This window comes from Lepus europaeus, chromosome 17 (assembly GCF_033115175.1).
Source record: "Lepus europaeus isolate LE1 chromosome 17, mLepTim1.pri, whole genome shotgun sequence".
Lineage (NCBI taxonomy): Eukaryota > Metazoa > Chordata > Mammalia > Lagomorpha > Leporidae > Lepus > Lepus europaeus.
Genome location: NC_084843.1, coordinates 61,733,968 through 61,759,360, shown reverse-complemented (window position 1 = coordinate 61,759,360; position 25,393 = coordinate 61,733,968). Strand labels below are relative to the sequence as shown.

At 50.3% G+C, this 25,393-nt stretch overlaps 1 protein-coding gene across 3 annotated transcripts; it reads left to right on the top strand.

Moving 5' to 3' along the window:
- Positions 1–24,426, top strand: PLA2G12B (phospholipase A2 group XIIB). Of its 3 annotated transcripts, none has more exons than XM_062214419.1 (4): positions 1–340; positions 10,952–11,040; positions 15,599–15,764; positions 23,936–24,426. In XM_062214419.1, exons 1-4 carry the CDS (start codon positions 130–132, stop codon positions 24,052–24,054), a joined length of 585 nt encoding a protein of 194 aa, XP_062070403.1. In that variant the 5' UTR covers positions 1–129; the 3' UTR covers positions 24,055–24,426. The 3 variants fall into 3 exon arrangements, with proteins under 3 accessions (XP_062070403.1, XP_062070404.1, XP_062070402.1); XM_062214420.1 differs by having other exon boundaries at positions 2–340; positions 10,952–11,028; positions 23,933–24,426; XM_062214418.1 differs by having other exon boundaries at positions 3–340; positions 23,933–24,426.
- The last annotated feature ends 967 nt before the right edge of the window (positions 24,427–25,393 follow it).

Below are 25,393 nucleotides of genomic sequence, written 5' to 3'. Positions count from 1 at the left end.
GTCGTGTTTAAAGTCCACCTTTGCGAACACAGCCCGGGCGCCCCAGATAACCGCCGTCCCAGCGCGGCCCCACGTCTGGCCGGGTGGGCTGCGACCCCGAGCTCCCCGGGGTCCCCAGCGGGCCGCAGGATGAGGCTGGCCGCGGGCTGCCTGCTTCTGTGGCTCAGCCTGGGCGGCGGCCTGGATCCACGCAGCCCCGGCCCCCAGGAGGACGAGTCCTACTCGGACTGGGGCCTGCGGTACCTCCGCGGCAGCTTCGAGTCTGTCAGCGGCTACTTCGATTCCTTTCTGGAGCTGCTGGGAGGGAAGAACGGGATCTGTCAGTACAGGTGTCGGTACGGTGAGTGTGCGCTCCTACAGGTGCATCCGGTTAGAGATCCCCCGAGGCTCATCTGAAACCCAGATGCCACTGAGCCCCCTGCGTTGTACCTGGGACACGTGCCTGGGGGCAGGGGCGTGGGGTGCGAGGGGGTGTGAGGGGCTCTGGGGGAGGGCCCAGGGAGAGATGCTCTTGGGACCAGGGCTTCCGTGGTGGCCGCGTGCTCGGTTCAGCCGAAGCCTCTCGCCTCTCCCCCAACTCCGGGCAGCCTCTGGTTGACATCGACCTGCTGGACCCGCCCGAGACAGTCCTGCCCAGGTCAGCAAGGCCGGAGCCTGCCGGGGAGTGGACAGGAGCCCCGTCCCCGACCGTGGCTGAGCAGGGAAAGGCACAGGCCTGGCGGCTCCAAGGGTCCCCTAGGGCGCAGGCCTGGCGGCTCCAAGGGTCCCCAAGCGCCAGGGCCTCCTTCCTGGACGCCTCGTGGTTCCAAATCCATCAGTATGACAGTTTCTTCCACCCATGTCCCATGGCACCACCAGACAAGGCAGCGGGACCACGCCTCTAAGAAACACTCGGCAGAAATACCACACTGCTCAGCTTTGAGACTCCCGAAGGCCACACACCAGCCAGACCCACCTCCCAAATCTGTCTCCCTTTTTATCTTGGAGCAGGGGGAGCGGCTCCCTCCCACACGGAGGGTGCCTGGGAGATAATGGTTAACCATGGCCCAGAGGATGTTGCACCTGAGCCAGCGCAAACAGAGAGCACCACACATTGATAAAATTTGGTGGTCACTCACTGCCGGCAGCTGAGAGCCGGCTTGTGCCCTCCTTCTTCTTTTTTTTTTTTTTTTTTTTTTTTTTTATTTTTGACAGGCAGAGTGGACAGTGAGAGAGAGACAGAGAGAAAGGTCTTCCTTTTGCCGTTGGTTCACCCTCCAATGGCCGCCGCGGTAGCGCGCTGCGGCCGGCGCACCGCGCTGTTCCGATGGCAGGAGCCAGGGGCTTATCCTGGTCTCCCATGGGGTGCAGAGCCCAAACACTTGGGCTATCCTCCACTGCACTCCCTGGCCACAGCAGAGAGCTGGCCTGGAAGAGGGGCAACCGGGACAGGATCGGTGCCCTGACCGGGACTAGAACCCGGTGTGCCGGCGCCGCAAGGCGGAGGATTAGCCTGTTGAGCCACGGCGCCGGCGGCTTGTGCCCTCCTAAAGAACTCTTGACCCCAGAAGCAACAGGGTTTACAAAGGCAAAACCACAAAAAAACGGGAGGGGGGAAACACATGGTTACTGGGGTCAAGCTGACCTAAAGTCTACACGAAACTAATGTCAATTATAACCTTAACAATACCAGTTACGATCTTGACATTAATCCAGGTATTGGCTTCAATCATGCCAGATACAAATTACATTAACCCAGGTGCAGCCTATCTGTTTTTAAGCTTGAGCGATCATGCTAAGGGGTTTCTATGCTTTGCCAAGTGTGATGTGGTGGACTGCTCTTGTCCGAGTGTTTTAGGTCATAGCTTCAGACCAGAGTCTCACGGTGGAGGAGCGGGTGGTGCTTTCTCAAGATGGAGTCTCGTGTGCTCTAAAATGGAGCCCCTGCTGTCAAGATGTTACTTCAAGGACGTGTTAAGAATAGGGTCCTCACCACCCTGTACAAGCTTAATAGGCTAAGTCCACCAAGGTAACGCCCACCCACCGGCCCCCCACCCAGGCCACGAGTCTGTCCAGGGTGGCTGGGTTCAGTGCAGACCCCTGGTCACTCACTTGGGTTTGCAGGAATGAGGCAGGAACTGCAACAACGGAGTTCCAGCTATTTGCATCAACACAGGTGTTTTTTCTTTCCTAGGGTAGCACAAGACTAATACCTGTGGTTTGGCAAACAGATAACAGCAGGAATTTTTTTTTTTTTTTTTAAATCAAATCAAAGCTCAAACCCTCTCCTTCCTTCTCTGGCAAAATAGCACTGAAGATTTCAGCCAGTTTTAGCTGCAGAGCTTGGGGGGGAGGGCACTGTGGGCAGCCACAGGTGCGGGTGGGGGTGGTCCACAGAGGCGCAACAAAGCAAATAACTCCTGTCCCCGGTGCACAACAGAGCTGCTTGCAGGGCTGAAAGCCTGCAGGAGAGGGGGCTCAGCCTTGTTACCTGGGGCTCCCAGACACCTGGAGGCCGGCCCAACACGTCTGAAATGTCTCCTCAGGCAAACTCATAGACATCGCCCACAAACGGTGTCTGCAGCGCTTGGGTCTGCTCTACAACTCACCGTGCTCCGTGGCTCACAGACTCCTGAGCTCGGACGCAACAGGGCTTGTGTAATTAAATAGATTGCAGGCCCCACCCCTAGTGTTTCTGATTGGCAGGTCTGAGGGGGTGGGGTCAGGAAGTCTGCACTTTAAGAATTTGCATCAGGTGGTCCTGAGTCTGCTGGACCCGGCATCAGGGACTGTAGGTTTGGCCAGGAGGGATGATTTGGCAACAACGCATGAGGACAGGGCTTAGTTTGATGGCTGCTTCCCACTATGGTCGGCCCTTGGGGTCCATGGGAGGTGCTGGTTCCAAGAAACCCCAGGGATGCCAGCACCTTTGCTCAAGTCCCTTATGTGAAATGGAGCGGTACTCGCACAGAACCTCCGCAATGCTCTCTGTAGTGTAGATCACCCTTAGATTGCTTATAACGCCCGACGCGCCGTAAGTGCTGGGTAAGAAGGTGTGAGAGAGACCGTACGAACAACAGTGGTGCTTCTGGGCCCTGGCATCCCACCGTAGCATGGCACCACTGCTCTGCACGCTTTTCAGACCGAAATAGATTCGTTTTCCTGTCAACACGCAAAACCTGTGCTTGTCAGAGGATTGAGCTGCGACTACAATAACTGCGTCATAGCATTCGGGGTGCAGCTGCTGAGAATCAAGGGTGCAGCCCCCTTCCCGCCGCAGCTGTGCCGAGTCAGGCCCCGGGGCTGCGCTTGGCACAGGTGCTCCTGGACCAGGCCTTGAGACAGTCCGGTCACGGGAAAGTCACGGCTGGAATTGGGAGGGAATCCCCTTGCTGCTGACCTGAGGCAAGTTACCTCCTAGTCTGGCCAACAGGTCGACCGCCTTTAGGTCCTTCCATTTCTTTTTCAACACATACAGACATTCCTGACTCCCCAGGGCTGGTCAGCACCCTCTCAGAGTTCAGTGCGTTGCGCAGGTCTCTGGAGCAGGGTCGCTGGCCTGGCGTCTCCGGCTGGGCAGGAACCACGGGAGGCACTGCCCATACAGCCACACCGTAATAAAAGGGCCCCATGATACAGTGCTTCCTGGGTTCAGTTCCAAGAAAAATGAATCTTAAAACTATCTTAAATGTCAGTTGTTTAAAAAAAATCTAAATGGAAAGTTATATTTGTGTATTTATGGGGAATACTGTGACATTTCGATCCATGTGTACATGAAGAAAGATTCAATCAAGCAAATTAGCATATCTGTCACCTCACCAACTTACCTTGTTTTTAAATTTGAGAGACAAACCAGGAGAAAGGGAGAGAGAGAGGATGTGGGGAAGAGAGAGCTTCCATCCCCTCAGTCACTCCCCAGCGGAGCTGGGAACTCAGTCTGGGTCTCCCATGCGGGCAGCAGGGACTCAGCTACTTGGGCCATCACCTGCTGCCTCCCAGCGTGCGTTAGGAGGGACAATGCGTCAGGAGCAGAGCCGGAACTAGAACCCAGGCACTCCGAGCAGCATCTGAGCATGAGGCCAGACGCCTGCCCATTATCATTTTCTTGTAGTGAGCACATTTGGAAACTGTGGTCACTACCCAGTGCAACAGGTCACTAACACGCACTCCCGGGTCTGCCAGAGACCTTGCCCTCTGGGACCTTTCCCTCATCTCTCCCCTTCCACCCCAGCCCCCGATAACCACCTTTCTCCTCCCTGCTTCTACCAAGCCGACGTTTTTAGATTTCACATGTGAGATCACACAGTGTGTGTCCAGTTTATTTCATTTAGCATGATGCGCTCCAGTTCCAACCATTTGGTGCCAAATGACAGGGTTCCTATCTCGTGAGTAGCAGTCCCAGTGTCTCTGTGGAATACTGCGCCCTGCACCAGCTGATGGACATTTGGGTTGACTCAGCTATTAGGAATAGTGCAGCAGCACTGGTGTGCAGGTGTCTCTTCACACCAATTTCAGTTCCTCTGGGTCTGTACTCTAGTGGGGTAGCTGGGTCGGTGGTAGTTCTACCTTTGCTGTACTAATTGACATTTTTACCCATGGTGTGCAAGCATGCCAGTGTTCTTCATGTCCTTGCCAACATCTTTTGTTTTGTCTTTCTGAAAATGGCCATTCTCACAGGTGTAAGGTGGGAGCTCACTGGGTTTGTTTTTTAAAGGTTTTTTTATTTATTTGAAAGGCAGAGTTACAGAAAGGCAGAGAGAGAATTTTCCTTCTGCTGGTTCACTCCCCAGATGGCTGCAATGGCTGGAGCTGGGCTGATCTGAAGCCAGGAGCCAGGAGCTTCTTCCGGGTTTCCCAGGCTGGTGCAGGGGCCCAAGGACTTGAACCATTTTCTACTGCTTTCCCAGGCCATAGTAGAGAGCTGGATTGGAAGTGGATTAGCCAGGTCTTGAACCTGAACCCATATAGGACGCCGGCACTGTAACAACAGCGCCAGCCCTGCTCATTGGGTTTTAATTTGTATTTCCCTGCTGATTCAGGATGCTGATGGTTTTCCATACATCTGTCAGCCATTCCTACCTCTTCCTTTGAGAAATGTCCTTTGAGGTCCTTTGGCCATTTTAAAATCAGGTAGCTTGCTTTCTTGCTATTGAATTGTTTAAGTTCCTTTCCTGTTTCTGGGTAGTAACTCCTTTCCAGATGTCTCACCTGCGAACACTGTCACCCCCTCCCTGGGCTGTGTCTCTACACTGTTAATTCTTTCCGTGGCTGTGCAGAAGCCTTTTTATTTAATGCTCTTCAGCCTTTTTTGTTTTTAATGGGAACTTTTTATTTGCCTGAAATCTTAGAGCAAAATGTTATGAACCTGTGAGTTTGTGTATTTTTCCAGGGAAAGATTTCACAGCCTTTATCTGACCCGTAAGGTGATCCATGGCCCAGTGGGGGCGGGGCAGGGAAAGAGCCACTGACTTAGAAGCAAATAGATTGATTCTTTACTGGGCACCAGATCTCCAAGTCTGTGGGGTCTGAAGGAAGAGGGAGGGGTTCCTGGGATGCGGGACTTTGAGAACACAGGGACAGTGTTGGGCAAACCAGGACACGTTGATCCCCTGCCCCAGGCAGCCACTTAATCTGTGATAGTGAATGAAACACAGAGTTGATGGCTTCAAGGGAGCTGATGTGTTAGGCATGCAGGGTTTGAGTGTTCCGGATGGAGCCAGCAACACAGCTCCAGCCCAGCGCGCTGACTCCCAGCACTGCTAGTGAGCCAGCTGTGCGGGGAGGAGAGACACACCCTTAGGGAGACCCCTACCGACGGCAAAGCCTAGACAGGGAGAGAGGCTGCACCCACCACCATGGCTGGAAGGTAGAGTCTTGGGTTTCACAGCTAAGGCCTCCCACCCCCTCCTTGCCTCTTCTGCCCTGTGGTGTTGCATTTTATCCAGAAGGTTCTAAGTTTTGTAAGATCAAACCTGTCAGTCTCTTTAATGGCTTCTGCATCTTATGTCTTGATTAGAAAACCATCCTCTCATCAAGATGGTAACAATATTCTGCTATTTTGTCTGGGAAAGCAGTCAGAGTTAATGCATAATAAATGGCTATGGCTTGCTTCCACTAAATATTTTTGTGGATACTAAAACTTAAATTTCATAAAATTTTCACATGCTAAAAAATATTATCCTTGTCCTGGATCCTAACCATTTAGAAATACAAAAACCATTTTTAGCTGGCAGGCTACACCCAACAGGCCGGGGGCTGGACCTGGCTTCTGGGCCAAGGCTGCCGGTCCCTGGAGTGGAAGATCCAGTCGTCCGCCTCTCACTCTTTGAAATAGCCCAAGGCAGAAAGTGAAACTAATTTGTAGATTTAGGACAGTATGGATCCCTTGACTTAAAACACCCACCTGTAAACTGATCACACTGTAATTTGTAGATGTGGTACACTGCCCAAACGCAAACCATCACCTGTTTGTTTACAACAAATGGGTCAAGTGTCATATCCCAAAGGAATTTCTGCAGTTAAAACACTAAAGATGATTTTTGGTTTTAGTTTTTAAAGATTTATTTATTTATTTGAAAGTCAGAGCTACACAGAGAGGAGAGACAGAGAGAGGTGGCGGGGGGGGTCTTCCATCCAATGGTTCACTCCCCAGTTAGTCATAACGGCTGGAGCTGCACCGATCTGAAGCCAGGAACCAGGATCTTCTTCCAGGTCTCCCACGCGGGTGCAGGGGCCCAAGGACTTGGGCCATCTTCTACTGCTATCCCAGGCCATAGCAGAGAGCTGGATTGGAAGTGGAGCAGTGGATCTCGAACCGGCACCCATATGGGATGCTGGCGCTTCACGCCAGGGCATTAGCCTGCTGTGCCATAGCACTGGCCCATAAAGATGATTTTTTAAAAACTCTTTCACCCTGTACCCCCTAAATAGGCATAATAATATGTGTCAACACAAATAAAAAATGAATTTTAAAAACCTTCATCAGCAGCAGATTGGATGGGAAATTCCATTATCTTTCTTTTTTAAAGAAATTTATTTATTTATTTATTTATCTGCTGGTTCACTCCCCAAACGGCCACAATGACAGGGGCTGAGCCAGGCTGAAATCAGGAGCCAGCACCTTCTTCCAGGTCTCTCAAGTGTGTGCAGGGCCTGAGCACTTGGGCCATCCTCCATTGCTTTTCCAGGTGTATTAGCAGGGAGCTGGATTGGAAGTGGAGCAGCCAGGACTCAAACTGGTACCCAGATTGGGTGCCGGCACTGCAGCTTAACCCACTGTGCCAATGCTCTGGGCCCCATTATGTTTCGAAGTAGGACATAAAAGTTTTCTCTCCTGAGAGTGGTGAAGTGCCAAAATAGCTGAGGGTAACCCTGGAAACCACACCGACCCTGCTGCCAATGCCTTCAGCGGCAAAGGCTCTCCAAAGGTGTGTCACCAAATTAGATGCGTTTCTTCATTTAAATCTATTTCCTGGTATCTATGAAGGCAGTATATGCAGACCATTTGTAAAAGAACAAACCCACCATAATCTGACCTCCAGGAGACACTGAATCATGTGGTACAGTGTGGTTATCTTTGTATGTGTGATTCTCTCATGTTATTTAATGCACTCTACTCATTCTCCCATTCCTAGTCTGTCTGTCTCTCTCTCTTCCCCCACTCTCCCACATACATGGCAGGTTAGTATAGTATCAATTATAAGACCAGATTCTATAAAACAAGTATAGTATCAAATTACAAGAACCCTTGGGGGTAAATAAAACATGCTCTGCACACGCAGACGTGTGCTAGTTTGGAATACAGTCATCCCACACTTACCCACAGGAAGCACATCCCAAGACCCTCATAGATACTTGAAACTGCTGCAGAATCCCACCAACAAGCACCACAGCATTATGTAGTCCATCTGATAATCACAGTGGCCACCAACTTGGTGACTACTGGGAAGACAACACATACAGAGTGGATACACACGGAAGAGTCAGGTCCTGGGCTAGACAGAGCCAGACAGCACAAGACTTCACACAGCTCAGAATAGCTCAACATGGAGAACTCAAAATGTTTATTTCTGGAATTTTCCATGTAGTATTTCTAGACTGTGCTTGACTGTGGACACCCAAAACCATAGAAAGGGAAACTGTAGATAAGGATGTGTGAGTAAAACTGAAGTCTTCAAGTTCCAAAAATGGAGAAAGTAAAAGCCAGTGTGCAGAGCAGGAGCCATTTGAGTTTGGGACATACAGAATCTCCAGGTGCTGAGGAATGGGGCTTCATTTGTTTTAAAAGATTATTTACGGGGCCGGCGCTGTGGTGTAGTGGGAAAAGCCACCACTTGCAGTGCCAACATTCCATATGGGTGCCGATTCTAGTCCCGGCTGCTCCACTTCTGATCCAGCTCTCTGCTATGGCCTGAGAAATCAGTAGAAGATGACCCAAGTCCTTGGGCCTCTGCACCCATCTGGGAGACCTGGAGGAAGCTCCTGGCTCCCTCCTGGCTTCAGATTGGTGCAGCTCCGGCCATTGCGGCCATCGGGGGTGGGGGTGGGGTGGGTGGGTGAACCAGCAGATGGAAGACCTTTCTCTCTCTCTCTCTCTCTCTGCCTCTCCTCTCTCTGTGCAACTCTTTCAAATAAATAAATAAATCTTTTTTTAAAAAAGGAATAAGAAAAACTCTACCCAACATTCCTAGGGAGTTACACAATTGCTACCTGGGGCTGCAGGGGGGACAAGTCACGCCTACAAAATAATCACTACCCCAAGCACTCCCAGTGCCAGGGCTGCTCCAGCAAAATCCATGTGGCCCCGGCAGGTGCCCTTCCATGGGGCTGGTCAGGACACAGCGCCCTCAGAAGGAAGGATGAGCGAGACAGAGAGCCCAGGCAGAAGTCACAGGTCTGGCACCTGACCGTGGCAGCACATTTACCTCCACTTCCATGTGCTCTCTTGGCCACACAGACCAGTCGGAGCCGCTACACAGACACACACTCAATGCCAGCAGATGAGGACCCCCGGGGCATCTTGGACTACAGCCCTACCCCACACGTAGGCTCCCGGCAGCAAACTGCTCATCATCTGCAAGCGTCTCCCCTCCCCCTTTTCTGCAGTAGGAAGCCCCCGCCTCTGTGTTCACCCTTGCAACCAGGAGTTGACATTTGGTTAAGGACTGGCTAAAGGGAAGTAAGAGGAAGTGATGGGGGAAACATTCAAGAGAGGGGCTGGACCTTCCTAACTCCTTCTGCCCATGCTGCTAACGTGGATCTGTTGGCTGGAGCCCATCTTGGACTGTAAGAGCCGGTGCCACACCCTAGGGCTGGTAGATTGCATTCCAGAGGAGTACAGATTTGCCACACTAGCCTTAGGATCCTTATGTCTGTGTACTTAGGAGATATTCTTCCTTGGTTAAAGATATGAAGACTATAGGTTTACAGGAGTTACACTGAACATATGGGAGCAATATCTTTATCAAAAGACATAAAGGAAGACCTAAGCAAGTAGAGACCTAGCCCACGCCTGTATTCTGTGTCTAGGGAGGCTGAGTGTGCTAAGAAACAGGATGACAGGGTACAAAGGAGCTTCAGCTGGGCCTGAACTGCAACATTTAATTAAGCAGAAAAAATATTGATAGAAAGTTTGGCAAATGTTAGCACTTATTATGTTTGAGTAGTGGGTACGTGGGAATTTGCTTTCTTCAGTTTTCAAATAATTCATATAAAATAATTAAAAATGAATTCCTGGTAGATTAAAGAAAGAAAAGAAGAATTGGCAGGTGCCTCTCCCGAACACCGAATCTCAGCATCTTTTGTCTATCTCGGGCCAGGTCATCCGTGTCCTAAAGAGGCAGAGACGTGGTGAAAATGCATGGGCTTTGGAGACAATCAGGAAGTCTGAATTTATATCCTGCTTCCCTCACTTCCTGTGTGACCTTAGGCAGGTCACCTCTCAGTCCCATTTGCATTTGGATAGTGGGATAAAACACCTATTGCATGGGCAGGTGGCCTGCATTCCATACTGGAGTGGCAGTTTGAGTCTCCTCCCCCCACTACTCCACACTTATGATCCAGGTTCCTGCTAACGCACCTGGGAGGCAGCAGGTGATGGACCAAGTGCGTGGGTTCCTGCCACCCTTGTGGGAGACCAGGATGGAGGTCCTGGCTCCTGGCTTGAACTTGCCTGGCCCTAGCTTTGTGGGCATCTAGGGAATGGAACACCAGATGGGAGATCTCTCTTACTCTCTGTCACTCTGCCTCTCAAATAAATAAATCTTAAACACACGCACACACACACACACACAGCTTAATGTCCTGAGGTTATTTTAGGTTAAAATTTTCTTTATGGTGATTACCATTGATGCAATTGACATTACTTCTCTCCACACATTTGTAAGATCATAAAATAACTCAAAAGCTCTATGGGAGAAACCAAGAAATCCAAAGCTTTTCTGGCTGTTTCTGCTCAGTTGCATGGCACAAGTGCCTACAAAGTTGCACCAGGATGTTTCTTTGCCTCTGTCTACAGAACCCTGCTGACCTTCCTCTAGGTGCACGCAAAGCACTTCCGTGGCGCTGTTAAAACGCTGGTGCCTTCCGAGTGTGGTCAGGTGGAGGTCTGCCTGTCCTGTGGGTGCTGGGGGGCCTTCAAGTACTGGGGGGGGGGGATAAGAAACTGTAAGTGCAGTGCGGTTTGGCCATGGCCTTCATCATGCAGCTAAGCAACACTGGAACTGTTAGGACAAAAACACTCATGAAATCCTTTGAGATTGGAAAGCAAATGTCAAAATGGCTTGAAAGTTACTATTCTTTTATGGTATCATCATCATTACCACCTACTTTGGATGCCAATGTCTGATGAGGAGCAGTGACTTTTAAAGGGAAAATGGAACATGCTTTTAGAAAGCTCTCATTTTTATGAAAGTTCCCAAATGCTTGGTTGCTAACTGCTCCTTCCTGTTCTTTCCTCTCTTCCCCCTGCTAGGAAAGACACCAGTGCCCAGACCCGGCTACAAGCCTCAGGAGCCCAACGGCTGCAGCTCCCATTTCCTGGGTCTCAAGGTACCAGCAAGTGTACGTACGGCCAGCGCCACCTTCCTGGGTGCTTGTTCCAACTAAGAGTCTTCCAAGAGTTACCACTGATGGCAGCGACCATCACTAGAATCTGCCTGAGCCTCGGGCCTTGGCGTTTTAAATTGACTGTAAGGGAGGGGAGAGAGTTTTCAAAAACAATATCCAGTTCCCTTTCCCTCAGAGGCAGCTGTCTCTCAGCTAAGCCCTGGTGCTGGATCAAAACCTCGAAGCTGCCACTGCACACCTCAGCTGAGCCGTCAGAGATCAGAATGTAACTTAATTTTATATAAATCAGACAAATTTGGTTTATTTACAGATTTATTTACTCATTTGAAAGTCAGAGTTACACAGAGAGAGAAGGAGAGGCAGAGAAAGAAGGAGAGGCAGAGAGAGAGAGAGAGGTCAGCCTTCCATCCGCTGGTTCACTTTCCAATTGGCCGCAATGGCCACAGCTGCGCTGATCCAAAGCCAGGAGCCAGGAACTTCTTCCCGGTCTCCCACGTGGGTGCAGGGGCCCAAGGACTTGATCCATATTCCACTGCTTTCCCAGGCCATAGCAGAGAGCTGGATCAGAAATGAAGCAGCTGGGACTAGAACCGGTGCCCATATGGGATGCCGGCACTGCAGGCGGCAGCTTTACCCACTACGCCACAGCACCAGCCCTAAATTTGGTTTAAATAAGTGAGCCATCCCAGTGTTGGCTGGAGCGGGCTGGTCCTGGCCTGCCAGAGCATCCTGACTTCTCCAGGCTGCATCGGCTCAGCCCCGTGGGGAGACTTACACGCAGAAATCGGCATGCCCACGGCCACCCAGCTGCTTGCTGTACACTCGCAAGTACTCACGCCACATGATATGGCAGGAAGTTAGCCAGGAATAAATGCGCTGGGAGATTTCCCCACAACTTCCCAGTATCCCCGTACTGGAACTCCACCCCTCGCGGGTCAACCCAGGGCTCTCACTTTCCCAGGATGCACCCGGGCCTCACCAGGGACTGGGAAGGAGACGCCATGATGGCCACAGGGAAAGTAAACTGCACGTGGGGGTGCCACACAACTCCCGGGAAGCCTCCCACACACTCAACCCGGCCGGAGCCCCACCCCATGTGTGTATTCAGTCAGGGGAGGCAGAATTACAGGGCCAAAACCAGGACACGCTGTATTTAAAGAGAGTGAGGTGTGAGTGTGCAAAATGCCCTAAGGAGGCCGGAGATGCCTGCGAGGAGAGAACATGGGGGAGGGGGGAGAACGAGCCGCTGCCATGCGCAGACGGTCCCCTCACGGGACAGCGGGTGGCCCCCACACACAAACCGCGTGGGGGTGTGGGCCGGGTGTAGCATCCGCGAGGTTCGCTGGGAGTTTTACGGTGCCTCCACGTGGAGGTTAACTTCCGCGTGGCCATGCTGGCATTTCCTCACGGAGGTGCATCCTGGGAAAGCGGGCCCTCTGATTGACATGCACGGGGTGGAGCTGGAGTCCGGGGCTGCAGGGAGAAGGTGTGCGCAAAGCTGCCCACTCCTTCACCCCTACCCGACCCCCTGGCCAGCTCCCCATAGCACACCGACCCTCCTCAGGTGGTCGGCCGCCTCCAAATACCTCGTGTGGCATTTTAGAGCAAGTTATAAAAAGATCCCCTTTCTTCAAAAACAGTTTTGCGCCATCTGTCAGAAATGTATCAGTATACTGATTTTACTAGAATAACAAACTTGGCTGCCTCTGGCTGGATGTTTTCTTAGTATATGAAATCTGTGATGTCATGAGGGAAGGTGCACCCAGATCCACCGGCCGGCCCAGCCGCGTGCCCAGCCGGCCCCCGGACACAGAAGCAAGAAAAAAAATACCTAGTCTCCTAGAGAACCCACAGATGTTGGGCTGCAAATATATTTAACTTCAAGTCAGTTAGGGGTTGCGGAAGAGGCTTGCCCCTCTTACTTAGTACTAGCTCAATAATTTTCAATTCAGTCAAGCCAAATGCCATCCAATCTGGGCTGCCTCTGCGGTGGTGAATTCCCGGGGCTGGAGGTGAGAGACAGGCACCACGGTTCACTTCAGGTATCAGAACAAGACTCGCACGGCTTCCTCCAGCCAGGTGATTAGAAAAACTTTGAGGACGCTGACGCCTGGACGCACCCTGTTCCAGTGTATCACACATGCCGCAGCGTGGTTCCACTTCCATCAACACCGTTGTGATCCTTTCCCTTCCTTGCCCAAGGTTCTCTATCAAGCTAATTAGCACGTTGTAAGACAGGAGATCCATCAACTTGCCCTTCTCTCTCACTAAAAAAAGGACACACACACATGCATGTATTCACTTCTATGCACGTAGAAATGTATGTGTACACGGCCGGCACCGCGGCTCACTAGGCTAATCCTCCGCCTTGCGGCGCCGGCACACCGGGTTCTAGTCCCGGTCGGAACACAGGATTCTGTCCCAGTGTTGCCCCTCTTCCAGGCCAGCTCTCTGCTGTGGCCAGGGAGTGCAGTGGAGGATGGCCCAAGTGCTTGGGCCCTGCACCCGCATGGGAGACCAGGAGAAGCACCTGGCTCCTGCCTTCGGATCAGTGCCGTGCGCTGGCCGCAGCGCGCCAACCGCGGCGGCCATTGGAGGGTGAACCAGCGGCAAAAAGGAAGACCTTTCTCTCTGTCTCTCTCTCACTGTCCACTCTGCCTGTCAAAAAAAAAAAGAAGAAGGAGAAGAAGAAGAAATGTATGTGTACACATATAGATTTCCCTGCTAAGACCTTTGGAACACTAAAGACTCTGAGTGGCTCACAAATGAATTTGCCCATTATTTCCTTTCTCTCTGTGCCGTATCTGAATCTACTGTCATCTCTATAGACCCACACAATTGAAAACAAAATTGTGGCCTGGCACTGCAGCACAGCAGGTAAAGTCACCGCCTGCAGTGCCAGTATCCTGTGTGGGCACCGGTTCAAGTCCAGCTGCTCCACTTCTGATCCAGCTCCCTGCTAATGGCCTGGGAAAGCAGTAGAAGATGGCCCAAGTGCTGGGGCCCTGTACCCGTGTGGGAGACCTAGAAGAAGCTCCTGGCTCCTGGCTTTGGCCAGGCCCAACCCTGGCTGTTGTGGCCATCTGGGGAGTAAATCAGCAGATGGAAGATTCTCTCTCTGTGTCTCTCCTTTTAACTCTTTCAAATAAATAAATAAATAAATAAATCTTTTACATAAAAATTCCAGGGCAGTCATTTGACTGAGCAGTTAGTCACCAAAGGGGAATGCCTGGTTGAAGTTCCAGCTCCACTTCCAACTGACCTTGCTGCTAACGTCATCCTGGGAGGTAGCAGTAAAGGCCCAAGTACGTGGATTCCTGCCATCCACATGGTAGGAGATGCTGACTGAGTGCTGGACTGGCCCATCCCTGGCTGTTACAGCCATTTGAGAAGTGAATCAGTAGATGGAAGAACTCTGTCTCTCTGCCTTTCAAATACAATAAAAATAATTTAAAAAATTTAAAAATGGACTTAAATTTATATTTGAAAATTCTTGTTTGATAACTGTGTGGCATTCAGTTACATGAGTTACTCAACTTGTGCCACATTTACATTAATTATAAGAAAAAGTCTCTCTCTCTCACACACACACACACACACACATTGAGATTTGACCACATGCCCTGGGTTGAGGCACTGTGTGCTTTACCCCCCCGCTGCTCCCCAACACCTTTCTTTAAAAAAGCAGATTTGTTATTATTTATTTGAAAGGCAGAGTGACAGAGAGAGGGAGAGACAGAGCTCTTCCAGGTGCTGGTTCTCTCCCCAGATGCTGCAATGGCTGGGGCTGGGCCAGGCCGAAACCAGGAGCCTGGAACTCCATCCAGGTCTCCCACACGGGTGGCAGGGGCCCAAGCAATTGCATCCTCCTCCTCTGGTTTCCCAGGCCATTAGCAGGGAGCTGGGTTGTAAGTGGAGCAGCCTGGACTCTAACCAGTGCCCATATGGAATGCCAGCGTCGCAGGGGGTGGCTTAACCTACCACATCACAGCATCAGCCCCTCCCCAACCCCTTCAGAGAGACAGAAACACAACCACACACACACACCCTGAAAACCGTGCTGTATGGGAGAGTCCCTGAGAAATATCTCCTGATGAACTCGGGCTGAATTTCGTCCACTTCATATCCTTGGAATCTTTGGTCCAGCAAAATCTCCCATGGGAATGTTACACACTGATTGCATCTGGAGGCCCTGGGGATCTGCCCCATGGGTCACTCATTTGGGGCCAGAGTTGTGCGTTGTCTTTGACTACCTTTTTGATCTCTCTTTTTCATCACTGCAACAGTGTGTACATTTGGAAAAAAAGCTAACAGAAAAGATGAAAAGCAGGCCAGAACCCCTTATTAAACCAAACAGTAAACCACAGTTAAAACCCACACCACGCCTGTCAGTCACAGGTTCTACCCAATCATTGGGGCTCCCCCGCTGAGCTGCATGTGAAGTGGAATTGGAGAACTGACTTGTTTATAATGAGAGGGGAAGGTTGCCTGAGGTCCTGGGTCTAAACGTGGCCTTTGTTTTCTTCTTTCTTCTCCCTTCAACTTTCCCCAGATGGACCTGGGCATCCCAGCAATGACCAAGTGCTGCAACCAGCTGGACGTCTGCTACGACACCTGCGGTGCCAACAAGTATCGCTGTGACGCCAAGTTCCGCTGGTGCCTCCACTCCATCTGCTCGGACCTCAAGCGCAGTCTGGGCTTTGTGTCCAAGGTGGAAGGTAGGTGCCTTCAGAGCAAGGAGCTCCGCTGCTGCTTCCACACACCGGTGTAGCCAGAGCCCCTTTATTCAAAGGCAGGGGCAGAATGCGTCCAGCTTGCCAGGGCGGGGCCCCTGGTGGAGGAGCCTGGACCTCCTCCTGCACCAAAGTTCTTGCTGTCCTGCCCGCGCCCTGCTGGCCTCACTCCTGATGGAAGGACCGTGCCAGAGCCTTGCCTGAGAAATCAACATTCGTCCTTTAGGACTGGAGACAGTGCCGCCAGCTGGCTCGGGCAATCCATTCCGGCGTTAAATCATTTTCCATATTAACAATAATCTGAATAGGACCCGTTGGTTTGGTGTGAGCTTTTTTTTCTTCTTATTTTCTTCCCAGGATAAACATCTTAAAAATCTCTTTTCTGAGCAGATGTCTATAGAGACCTGAGGGTAATTGTTTTAAACACTGCTTGGCTACTCAATTTCTAGTACTTGCCTGGAATTTCTTTTTCCTAATTTACCATAGGCAAAGTCTTAATCTTTCAGCTTGGAAGCCAAAACGTCATACCCGGGTATTAGCACTTGATATTTGTAGACTGTCAAGGTTGAAATGCAGGCGTATGGCAGCTGGCCTCACGCCACACGGCTTGGTGGCAGCAGGAAGTCTCTCGGCTGTTGCTCACGGATCAATGTCTAGAGTGCGCTCCTAAAGTGCATATTGGAGGGTTTGCACACAGGAATAATTAATTGGGCCTGTAAAAGGGAGTGTCACTCTATTCTGTATCTACCACGGGTGAACACGTGCATGCTTGCTAATCCAGGGCTGGGTGACCTCTGAGCAATGTCTATGGAGTCTTTCTCTTACACGTCTCTGATTTCCCCCTGGCCTGCTTACTGCACATTAACCTCATTGCTGGGTCCCATCCAACCTACTCTCCCATTGGAACCAGACGTTATGTGTGTGTGTGTGTGTGTATCAAATAGAATCATATATAATATATAAATAATATATAATATATATATTTAAAATTATTTATCTTTTTATCTTTTGAAAGGCAGGGAGACAGAGAGAGACAGAGACAGATCTACCTGCTGGTTCACTTCCCAAATGCCCACAACAGCTGTTGCTGGGCCAGGCCAAAGCCAAGTGCCCAGAACTCCATCTGGGTCTCCCACGGGAGTGGCAGGGACCTAAGTACCTGAGTCGCCATCGTCTGCTGCCTCCCAGAGCCGCTTTAGCAGGAAGCCCGGGGCAGAGATAGAGGAGTCAGGACTCGCAGCAGGCTCTCTGATAAGGGACACATACCTCCCAAGTGATGACTAACCACTGTGCCACGTGCCCCTCCCCCCATGTATGTTTTTATACCACACAAGTCTGATCATCTCCACTCTCCGTTTAAGTCATCCAGTACATTCCTCCTGCTTAATAATTAAATCCAGATTCTTCAGGGTGACCTACACGGCCTCCTGTGATGCAGTCCTAGCCTGTGTCTCCAGCGTCACCTTAGGGATTCCTGATTTATCTCCTGGTTCCTGCCTGTGCAAACTACTCAGGTTGCTGGCCCATTCCTTTCGGCCCTGAGGTTCCCTCAGCATAGAACCCTCTGATGGCTCACTTTTTGTTGATGAACCAACTTCATGAGGCTATAGGACACAGGCGATTCACTCACTAAATGCTTTTCAAAATACAGTCACAGAATTAGGCAGTCAACCTGATAGTCCACCTTACACATTTTCATCGTCCCAGAGAGGGGCCCCACAGCCGCTAGCAGCCCCTCCCCAAACCCTGCCTGCCCAGCTTCAGGCAACCACTAAGCTACTCTCCCCTCTATAGATTTGCCCATTCAGAACATTTCCTATGCATGGAACTGCACAGTGCGCAGGCTTCTGTGACTCGTTTCTTTTGCTTGGTAAGGTTTATCCAGGTTGGAGAATGCACTGGACTCTCATTCTTTTTTATTGCTCGATAATGAGAGTACATCAAAAAGTGCATATAAAAGTAGAGTTAAAGGTAAGTTGAGGCAGGCGTTTGGCCCAGTGGTTAAGACACCTGCCTCCCATATCAGAGTGCCTGGGTTCGATACTCACTGGGAGCTCCTGATGCCTTCCAATGCACACCCTGGGAGGAAGCCTTGCTGGCTAAGGTACCTGGGTTCCTGCCACCTATCTGGCAGACTGGCTTGCATTTCTGGCTCCCAGTTTCAGCCCAGTTCAGCCGAGGCCACTGCAGGCATTTGAGGAGTGAACTCGTAGATGTGAACTCTTCTCTGCCTCTCAAAAAATAAAAATTTATTTTGGTGCAAAAAATTTTGAAATTCATATAGTTTTTCTGAAATATGCATTTTTCCAGGAATGTTTAAAAAACCCCTTCTGTTCTATTATGTAATGTATTTTCTTTATCCATTTATTAGCTGGTAGATATTTGGGTTGCTTCCACCTTTTCACTATAATGAATAATGTGGCTGTGAAACCATGAACAAGTTTTTGTGAGGATCTGTACTTTCATTTCCTTTATGTCTAAGAGAGTAATTGCTGGGTTCTATGGAAATTCTGTGTTGAACAGTGTTGTAAGAATTGCCCAATTGTTTTCAAAGTGGGTGCATCATTGGACATTCCCACAGTGTACAAAGGTTCCAATTTCTCCATATCCTCACCAACACTTGTTATCATCTGTCCCTTTAAATATGGACCTGGTGCATGGGAAGTGCTATGTCACTGAGATTTCGATTGCATTTCACTAACAGCTAACGATGTGGAGCACCGTTCCATGTGCTCATTGGCCATTGTGTGTTTGCTTGGGAGAAATGCCTGTTCAGATTCTTTGTCCGTTTTTGATTGGGTTGTCTTCCATCATTGAGGTTTTTTTTAAGATTTATTTATTTATTTGAAAGTCAGAGCTACACAGAGAGAGGAGAGGGAGAGAGAGAAAGAGAGACAGGGAGAGGTCTTCCATCTGATGGTTCACTCCCCAGTTGGCCGCAATGGCTGGAGCTGCGCTGATCTGAAGCCAAGAGCCAGGAGCTTCTTCCAGGCCTCCCTCATGGGTGCAGGGACCCAAGGACCTGGGCCATTTTCTACTGCTTTCCTAGGCCATAGCAGAGAGCTGGATTGGAAGTGGAGCAGCCGGGTCTCGAACCAGCGTCCATATCGGATGACAGTGCTTCAGGCCAGAGCGTTAACCCACTGCGCTATAGTGCCGGCCCCAATCATTGAGTTTCATGAGTTATTCATGTATTCTGGATATAAGTTCTTGATCAGATATGTGATTTGAAAATATCTTCTTTTTTAAGGTGCTATTTGCAGCACAGAAGTTTTAAAGTTTGATTAAATTAATCTCTCTTTTTCTTTTGTCACTTATACTTTTAGTGTAATGTGTAATAAGGTTTTGCCTGGCTGAAGGTCACAAAAAATTTGGTAATACTTTCTTATAAGAGTCTTTTTGTTTTAGCTCTTACATTTGGGTCTGTGATCTATAATTTTTTTTTTAAAAAAGATTTATTTATTTGAAAGGTAGAGTTAGAGAGGGGGAGAGAGGGAGGAGGAGGGGGCGGAGAGAGAGAGATCTCACCGTCAGGTTAATTTCCCAAATGCCACAATAGCTGTGGTTGGGCCTGGCTAAAGCCAGGAACCTGGAACTCACTCGGGGCCTGCTATGTGGGTACAAGGGCCCGAGCACTTGGGCCATCTTCTGCTCCTTTCCCAGGCACATTAGCAGGGAGCAGGGTTAGAAATAGAACAGCTTGCCATCTTAACAAAATACATTTTCTGATCAGTGATCACGAATATCTTCCCATTTATTTAGGTCTTTACCTTCTCTCAACAATGTATTACGGGTGCCGTGGCTCACTTGGTTAATCCTCCGCCTGCGGCACCGGCATCCCATATGGGTGCTGGGTTCTAGTCCCAGTTGCTCCTCTTCCAGTCCAGCTCTCTGCTGTGGCCCGGGAAGGCAGTGGAGGATGGCCCAAGCCCCTGGGCCCCTGCACCCGCATGGGAGACCAGGAAGAAGCACCTGGCTCCTAGCTTCGGATCAGTGCAGCGCCAGCCATAGCGGCCATTTGGGGGGTGAACCAATGGAAGGAAGACCTTTCTTTCTGTCTCTCTCTCTCACTATCTATAACTCTACCTGTCAAATAAAAAAAAAGTTAAAAAAATGTATTACAGTTTTCACAACACAAGATCTCAGATTTATTTTGTTAAATTTATTCTGATGTATTTTATACTTTTTGATGCAATTTTATTTTTCAGATCATTTATTAATGATGTAATGAAATAGGTTTTTTTGCACATTCCTGCATCACTTAGTGACAAGGATGTATTGTTGTGTGAACATCATAGGGTACAATGGCACAAAGCAAGACAGCCGTGACTGTAACTAGGTGGTACACTCTATGGCACTGCTGACATGCAGTTGGATGCTGACCATAACACTGTTATGTGGTACATGCGTACATGTTGGTTTCATAGTCTACCCCTGGCTGAATGCACTTATTCTACTTGTTAGTGGCTGCTCGAGTCCTTCTACACGCACGAGAATGCACATCATCTTCCTTTGGAATTTGGAGACCTTTTCTTTCTTTCTCTTGCCTAACTGCCTGGAATAGAACTTTGTTTTCTTTTTCAAGGTTTATTTATTTGAAAGGCAGAGTGACAGGAAAAGAGCATGAGACAGAGAGAGATAATGAGAGAACCTTCCAGCCACTGGTTCACTTCCCAAATGGCTGCTCCTGCCAAAGCCAGGAGCCAGGAACTCCATCCAGGCCTCCCACATGGTGCAGGGGCCCAAGCAATGGGGCCATTTTCTGTTGCTTTTCCAGGCACTTTAGTAGGCCTCGCACTGACACTCCAGTGTGGGATGATGTCACACATGGCTTAACACATTGTGCCCCAGGACTGGTTCCATCCCTGGTAGAACTTTCAATGCAACATTGCTAGAACTGTTGAGAATGAGTTCTTGGCTTATTCCGGACCTTAGGGTAAAAGTGTTGACTCTTTCACCACCGAGGATGATGGTCTATCGTGGAGTTTTCTAGATGGCCTTCATCAGGTTGTGGAAATTCTCTGCTTTTCCTAGTTTGTTGAATTTTTTAATCATGAAAAAGTATTGGATTTTTGGTTTTCTCACATCATGTGATATTTTTCATTTAGTCTATTAATATTGTGTGTTACACTAAGTGAATTTAGTATGATAAACCAAGCTTTCTTTTTATTTTAAAGGAAAATGACATGTTTTTTTTTAAAGATTTTTTTTTTTTACTTGAAAGTCAGAGTTACACACATAGAGAAGGAGAGGCAGAGAGAAAGAGAAAGGTCTTCCATCCGCTGGTTCACTCCCCAATTGGCTGCAATGGCCAAAGCTGCTCTGATCCAAAGCCAGGAGCCAGGAACTTCCTCCGGGTCTCCCACACAGGTGCAGGGGCCCAAGGACTTGGGCCATCTTCTATTGCTATCCCAGGCCATAGCAGAGAGCTGGATTGGAAGTGGAGCAGCCGGGACTCGAACCAGCGCCCATATGGGATGCCAGCACTGCAGGCGGTGGCTTTACCCACTATGCCACAGTGCTGGCCCCCAAGCTTGCTTTCTTAGGATAAATCCTGTTTTGTCGTGGTTTAATCCTTTCTACGTGACACTGGATTCGATTTTGTTAGTATGTTTTTGAGGGTTTTACAACCATATTCCCAAAGGTGATTGGTCTATAGCTTGTTACTCTGGTGATGTCTGTCTGATTTTGGTGTCAGTGTAATACTGATCTCACAAAAGTAGTTGAGCAATGATCCCTCCTCCCCTAATTTTTGGAAGTATTTGAAATAGACTGGTATTAACGCTTCTTTAAGTGTTTGGTAAATGGGGCTGGTGTTGTGGCCCACGAGTTAAGCTGCTGCATTGCATGGAGGCACTGGTTTGAGTCCCAGCTGCTCCACTTCGATCAAGCTCCCAGCTAATGCTCCTGGGAAAACAGCTGGAGATGGCCCAAGTGCTGGGGCCCCTGCACTTGTGTGGGAGACCCAGAAGGAGCTCCAGCCTCCTCACTTGAACCTGGCCCAACCTTGGTTATTGTGGCCATTTTGGGAGTGAACCAGCAGATGGAAGATCTCTCTTTGTCTCTCCCTCTCTGTAAGTTTGCCTTTCACATATAAAAATAAATCTTTAAAATATTTTTTGGCCGGCACCATGGCTCAATAGGCTAGTCCTCTGCCTGTGGCGCCGGCACCCCAGGGTCTTAGTCCCAGTTGGGGCACCGGATTCTGTCCTGGTTGCTCTTCTTCCAGGCCAGCTCTCTGCTGTGGCCAGGGAGTGCAGTGGAGGATGGCCCAAGTGCTTGGGCCCTGCACCCCATGGGAGACCAGGATAGGCACCTGGCTCCTGCCATCGGATCAGTGCGGTGCGCCGGCTGCAGCTGCGCCATTGGGGGGTGAACCAACGGAAAAGGAAGACCTTTCTCTCTGTCTCCCTCTACTGTCCACTCTGCCTGTCAAAAAAAATTAAACAAAAAAAATTTTTTTTGGTAAAATTCTCCAGTGAAGTCATGTTGAAATTTTTAATGACTAACTCCAGGTCTTGAGTTAGCAATTGTATTTATTTACACTTGCAATCTAGTCACTTTTTAAATTTTGTCTTGAGTGCCTTTCAGCAGGGCATGTCTGTCTTGGAATCTGTCCATCCCGTTGAGGTTTGTCCAATTCTCTGGCACGAGTTATCCGTAGCATTCCCTCAGAAGCCGGTTTGTCTCTGTAGACTGGCAGCGATGGCTCACTTTCACCCCTGAATAAAGCTCTTCTCTCTGTTTCTGTGGCTCACTTTAGCTGAAAGTTTAACATTTTTAAGCTTTTCAGTGAACCAACTTTTTTTTAACCAATTAACATACCATAAAATTCAGCCCATTAAAGTAAGCATCCCGTGGTTTTTCATACAGTCACAGAGTTGTGCAGCCTTTGCCAGTCTGCTACCAGAACGTTTTCATTTGCCCCAGAGAGGCCCCTACCTGTTAGCAACCAGTCCTCAGCACTCTACCCGCAGCCATTGGCGACCCCGAACCTACTCTCCCTGTCTCTATGCATGGCCTCCTCCCGCCCTTTCACATTAATGGATCCACAGAGAACGTGGGCTTTTGCATCCAGCTGCTTTTACTTAGCATCGTGTTTCCAAGATCCATCCACGTGGTGGCGTGTATCCATTCTTCATCTGCCTCGTCAATCTTAAAGTTTAACCCAGATACCTTAATTCTTCTGAGCCGCCCTCCCCAGTAAGCCTCACTCCGAAGGGACAGAGGCCCTCCCTGTCCTGTGGCCCCCACCCCCCGGGGGGACCCTGCTCTCGTGGCCTCTGTCTCTACCTGCGGACCTGTGCATCCTGTCCACTCTGTCCAGACTGAGAGATCGAGCCGGTGATGATGCTTTCGTGTCTGGCTCACCCGGAGAGGACCTAACGGGGTGGGGGGCAACACATCCAACACATACAGAGGCTTTTCATAAATGAACGCACCCCCAGCTCCAACAGGGGAAGCTATGGGAAACACACACATTTTACTTGAGCGGTGTGTTCTGCCAAAACATGGTGGGTTTCCCATGGACCAAGCATCGTGGTACAGAGATTCTGATTGGTGACCAGTGTTGGGTCCCCCAAAAGGAAGACATCCTGAAGTGTATCCTGGATACGCTCTTTCCTGAAAAGTCTCTCTCTCTCTCTCTTTTTTTTTTTTTTTTTTTGACAGGCAGAGTGGATAGTGAGAGAGAGACAGAGAAAGGTCTTCCTTTTTGCCGTTGGTTCACTCTCCAATGGCTGCCGCGGCCGGTGGATCTCACTGATCTGAAGCCAGGAGCCAGGTGCTTTTCCTGGTCTCCCATGCAGGTGCAGGGCCCAAGGACCTAGGCCATCCTCCACTGCCTTCCCGGGCCATAGCAGAGAGCTGGCCTGGAAGAGGGGCAACCGGGGTAGAATCCGGCGCCCTGACCGGGACTAGAACCCGGTGTGCCGGCGCCGCAAGGCAGAGGATTAGCCTGTTGAGCCACGGCACCGGCCAAAAAGTCTCTTAAACATAAGCTCTTCCCCTGAATCCTGTCCTGGGATGCCTGTCTCTGCTTTCCTCGGGCGCCCACCGTGTTATCCCGGGACAGCAACTTCGCTTCTTCAAAGTCGCCCAGCCCCCGGGGGTGGTCTTCTGTGTTAACCTTCACCTCTCTGGTCTTTCTCAAGCAGCCTGTGACTCTCTGGCTGACACTGTGTTCAACACCGTGTGGACCCTGGGCTGCCGGCCCTTCATGAACAGTCAGCGGGCCGCGTGCATCTGCGCGGAGGAGGAGAAGGAAGAACTGTGAGGCATGGCGAGGCGGCGGCCAGGCTGCCCTGTGTGTCTCCTCCCGTCTCCCAGCCAGCGGACACCACAGAGCCAAAGGAAGTGTCGTGCGAACCGTCCTCAACTTGAGGAAAATCGACAAACAGACGTGGAGTAACTTGAAGGCGACTCTTGACCTTCATGCTGGCCCGAGAAGACACACTGCCCTGCAACGTGAGCTCTGGACTGAGAGGCGACATCACAAGCCAGCCCTGCCCCTGCTGCACCTGCTAACTGCGACGTTCATAGGCGGAATTTCGGGGAGCCCGGCCGTACGGGAGGCAGTGACTTTCCTCTGGCCCTTGTTTCGGTTGCCAGTAAGCATCTCACATTTAATAAAGTGTACTTTCTAGAACATTTGAAAAGAGATGAATGAATTCCATTATCTCCAAAACGCTTCCATTTCACAAAAAGAGAACAGAAGCCGACCTGGTGAGTGCCGCTGCTGACGCGAACGAGACAGAAACAGGTGCAAGGGGCGGGCTCTTACCTGGGGAAGGTCAGGCGGGTTTAGGACTCGGAGGTTCCTCCTGCGGCCCCCGGTACCTCCACTCCGTTGGTGTTCCCAGCTCCTGGTGGTGTTGGGGTCATGCTAAGATCTGGTCGCACTCGGAAGGGCTGCCAGTGTAGACAGCTAGCAAGGGGCCTGCACCCTGTGGGGAGCCAGGGGCAAATGGCCATTCCCTCAACTGTGGTTCTCAGCCCAGACTGTGGATTGCACACAGCTGAGGACCGTTGAAAACAAGCCAATAGGGAACCCCGGGCGGTGGAGCCTGTGCACTGGGACTGCGAGCCTCACCTCCCCAGGTGAGTCCGATGTGCTGACAGGGTGGAGGGCCCCCAGGTCAGGTGTGTCCCGTGGGCCAGATGGAGCCCAAAGCCGGTTGCAGTTTAGTTTCACAGCCACACGGCCATGTTCACACCCGTGGGCGCTGCCGCAGCACAGTGTGGATGACCCAGAGAGCCCAAAGTGTTTCCCACCTGCCTGTTCACAGCAAAAGCTTGGTCGTCTCTGATCGAAAGCATTTTCTCCTTCTTTTTGTTAACTTCACTGGTTCTAAGAATTTCATTGTAGCCATTTAAAAAAAAATACTTGTTTTCATTTTATTGAAAAAGCAGAGAGAGATCTTCCGCCAGCTGGTTCACTCCCCAGATGCCCACACCGTTGGGGCTGGGCCGGCGGGAAGCGAGGAGCTGGGGACTCCGTGCTGGTTTCCCGCGTGGGTGGCAGGAGCCCGGGTATTTGAACCGTCACTGGCTACGTCCAGGGTGTGCGCTAGCAGGAAGCAGAGGAGCTGGGACTCAGCCCAGACACTCCGATG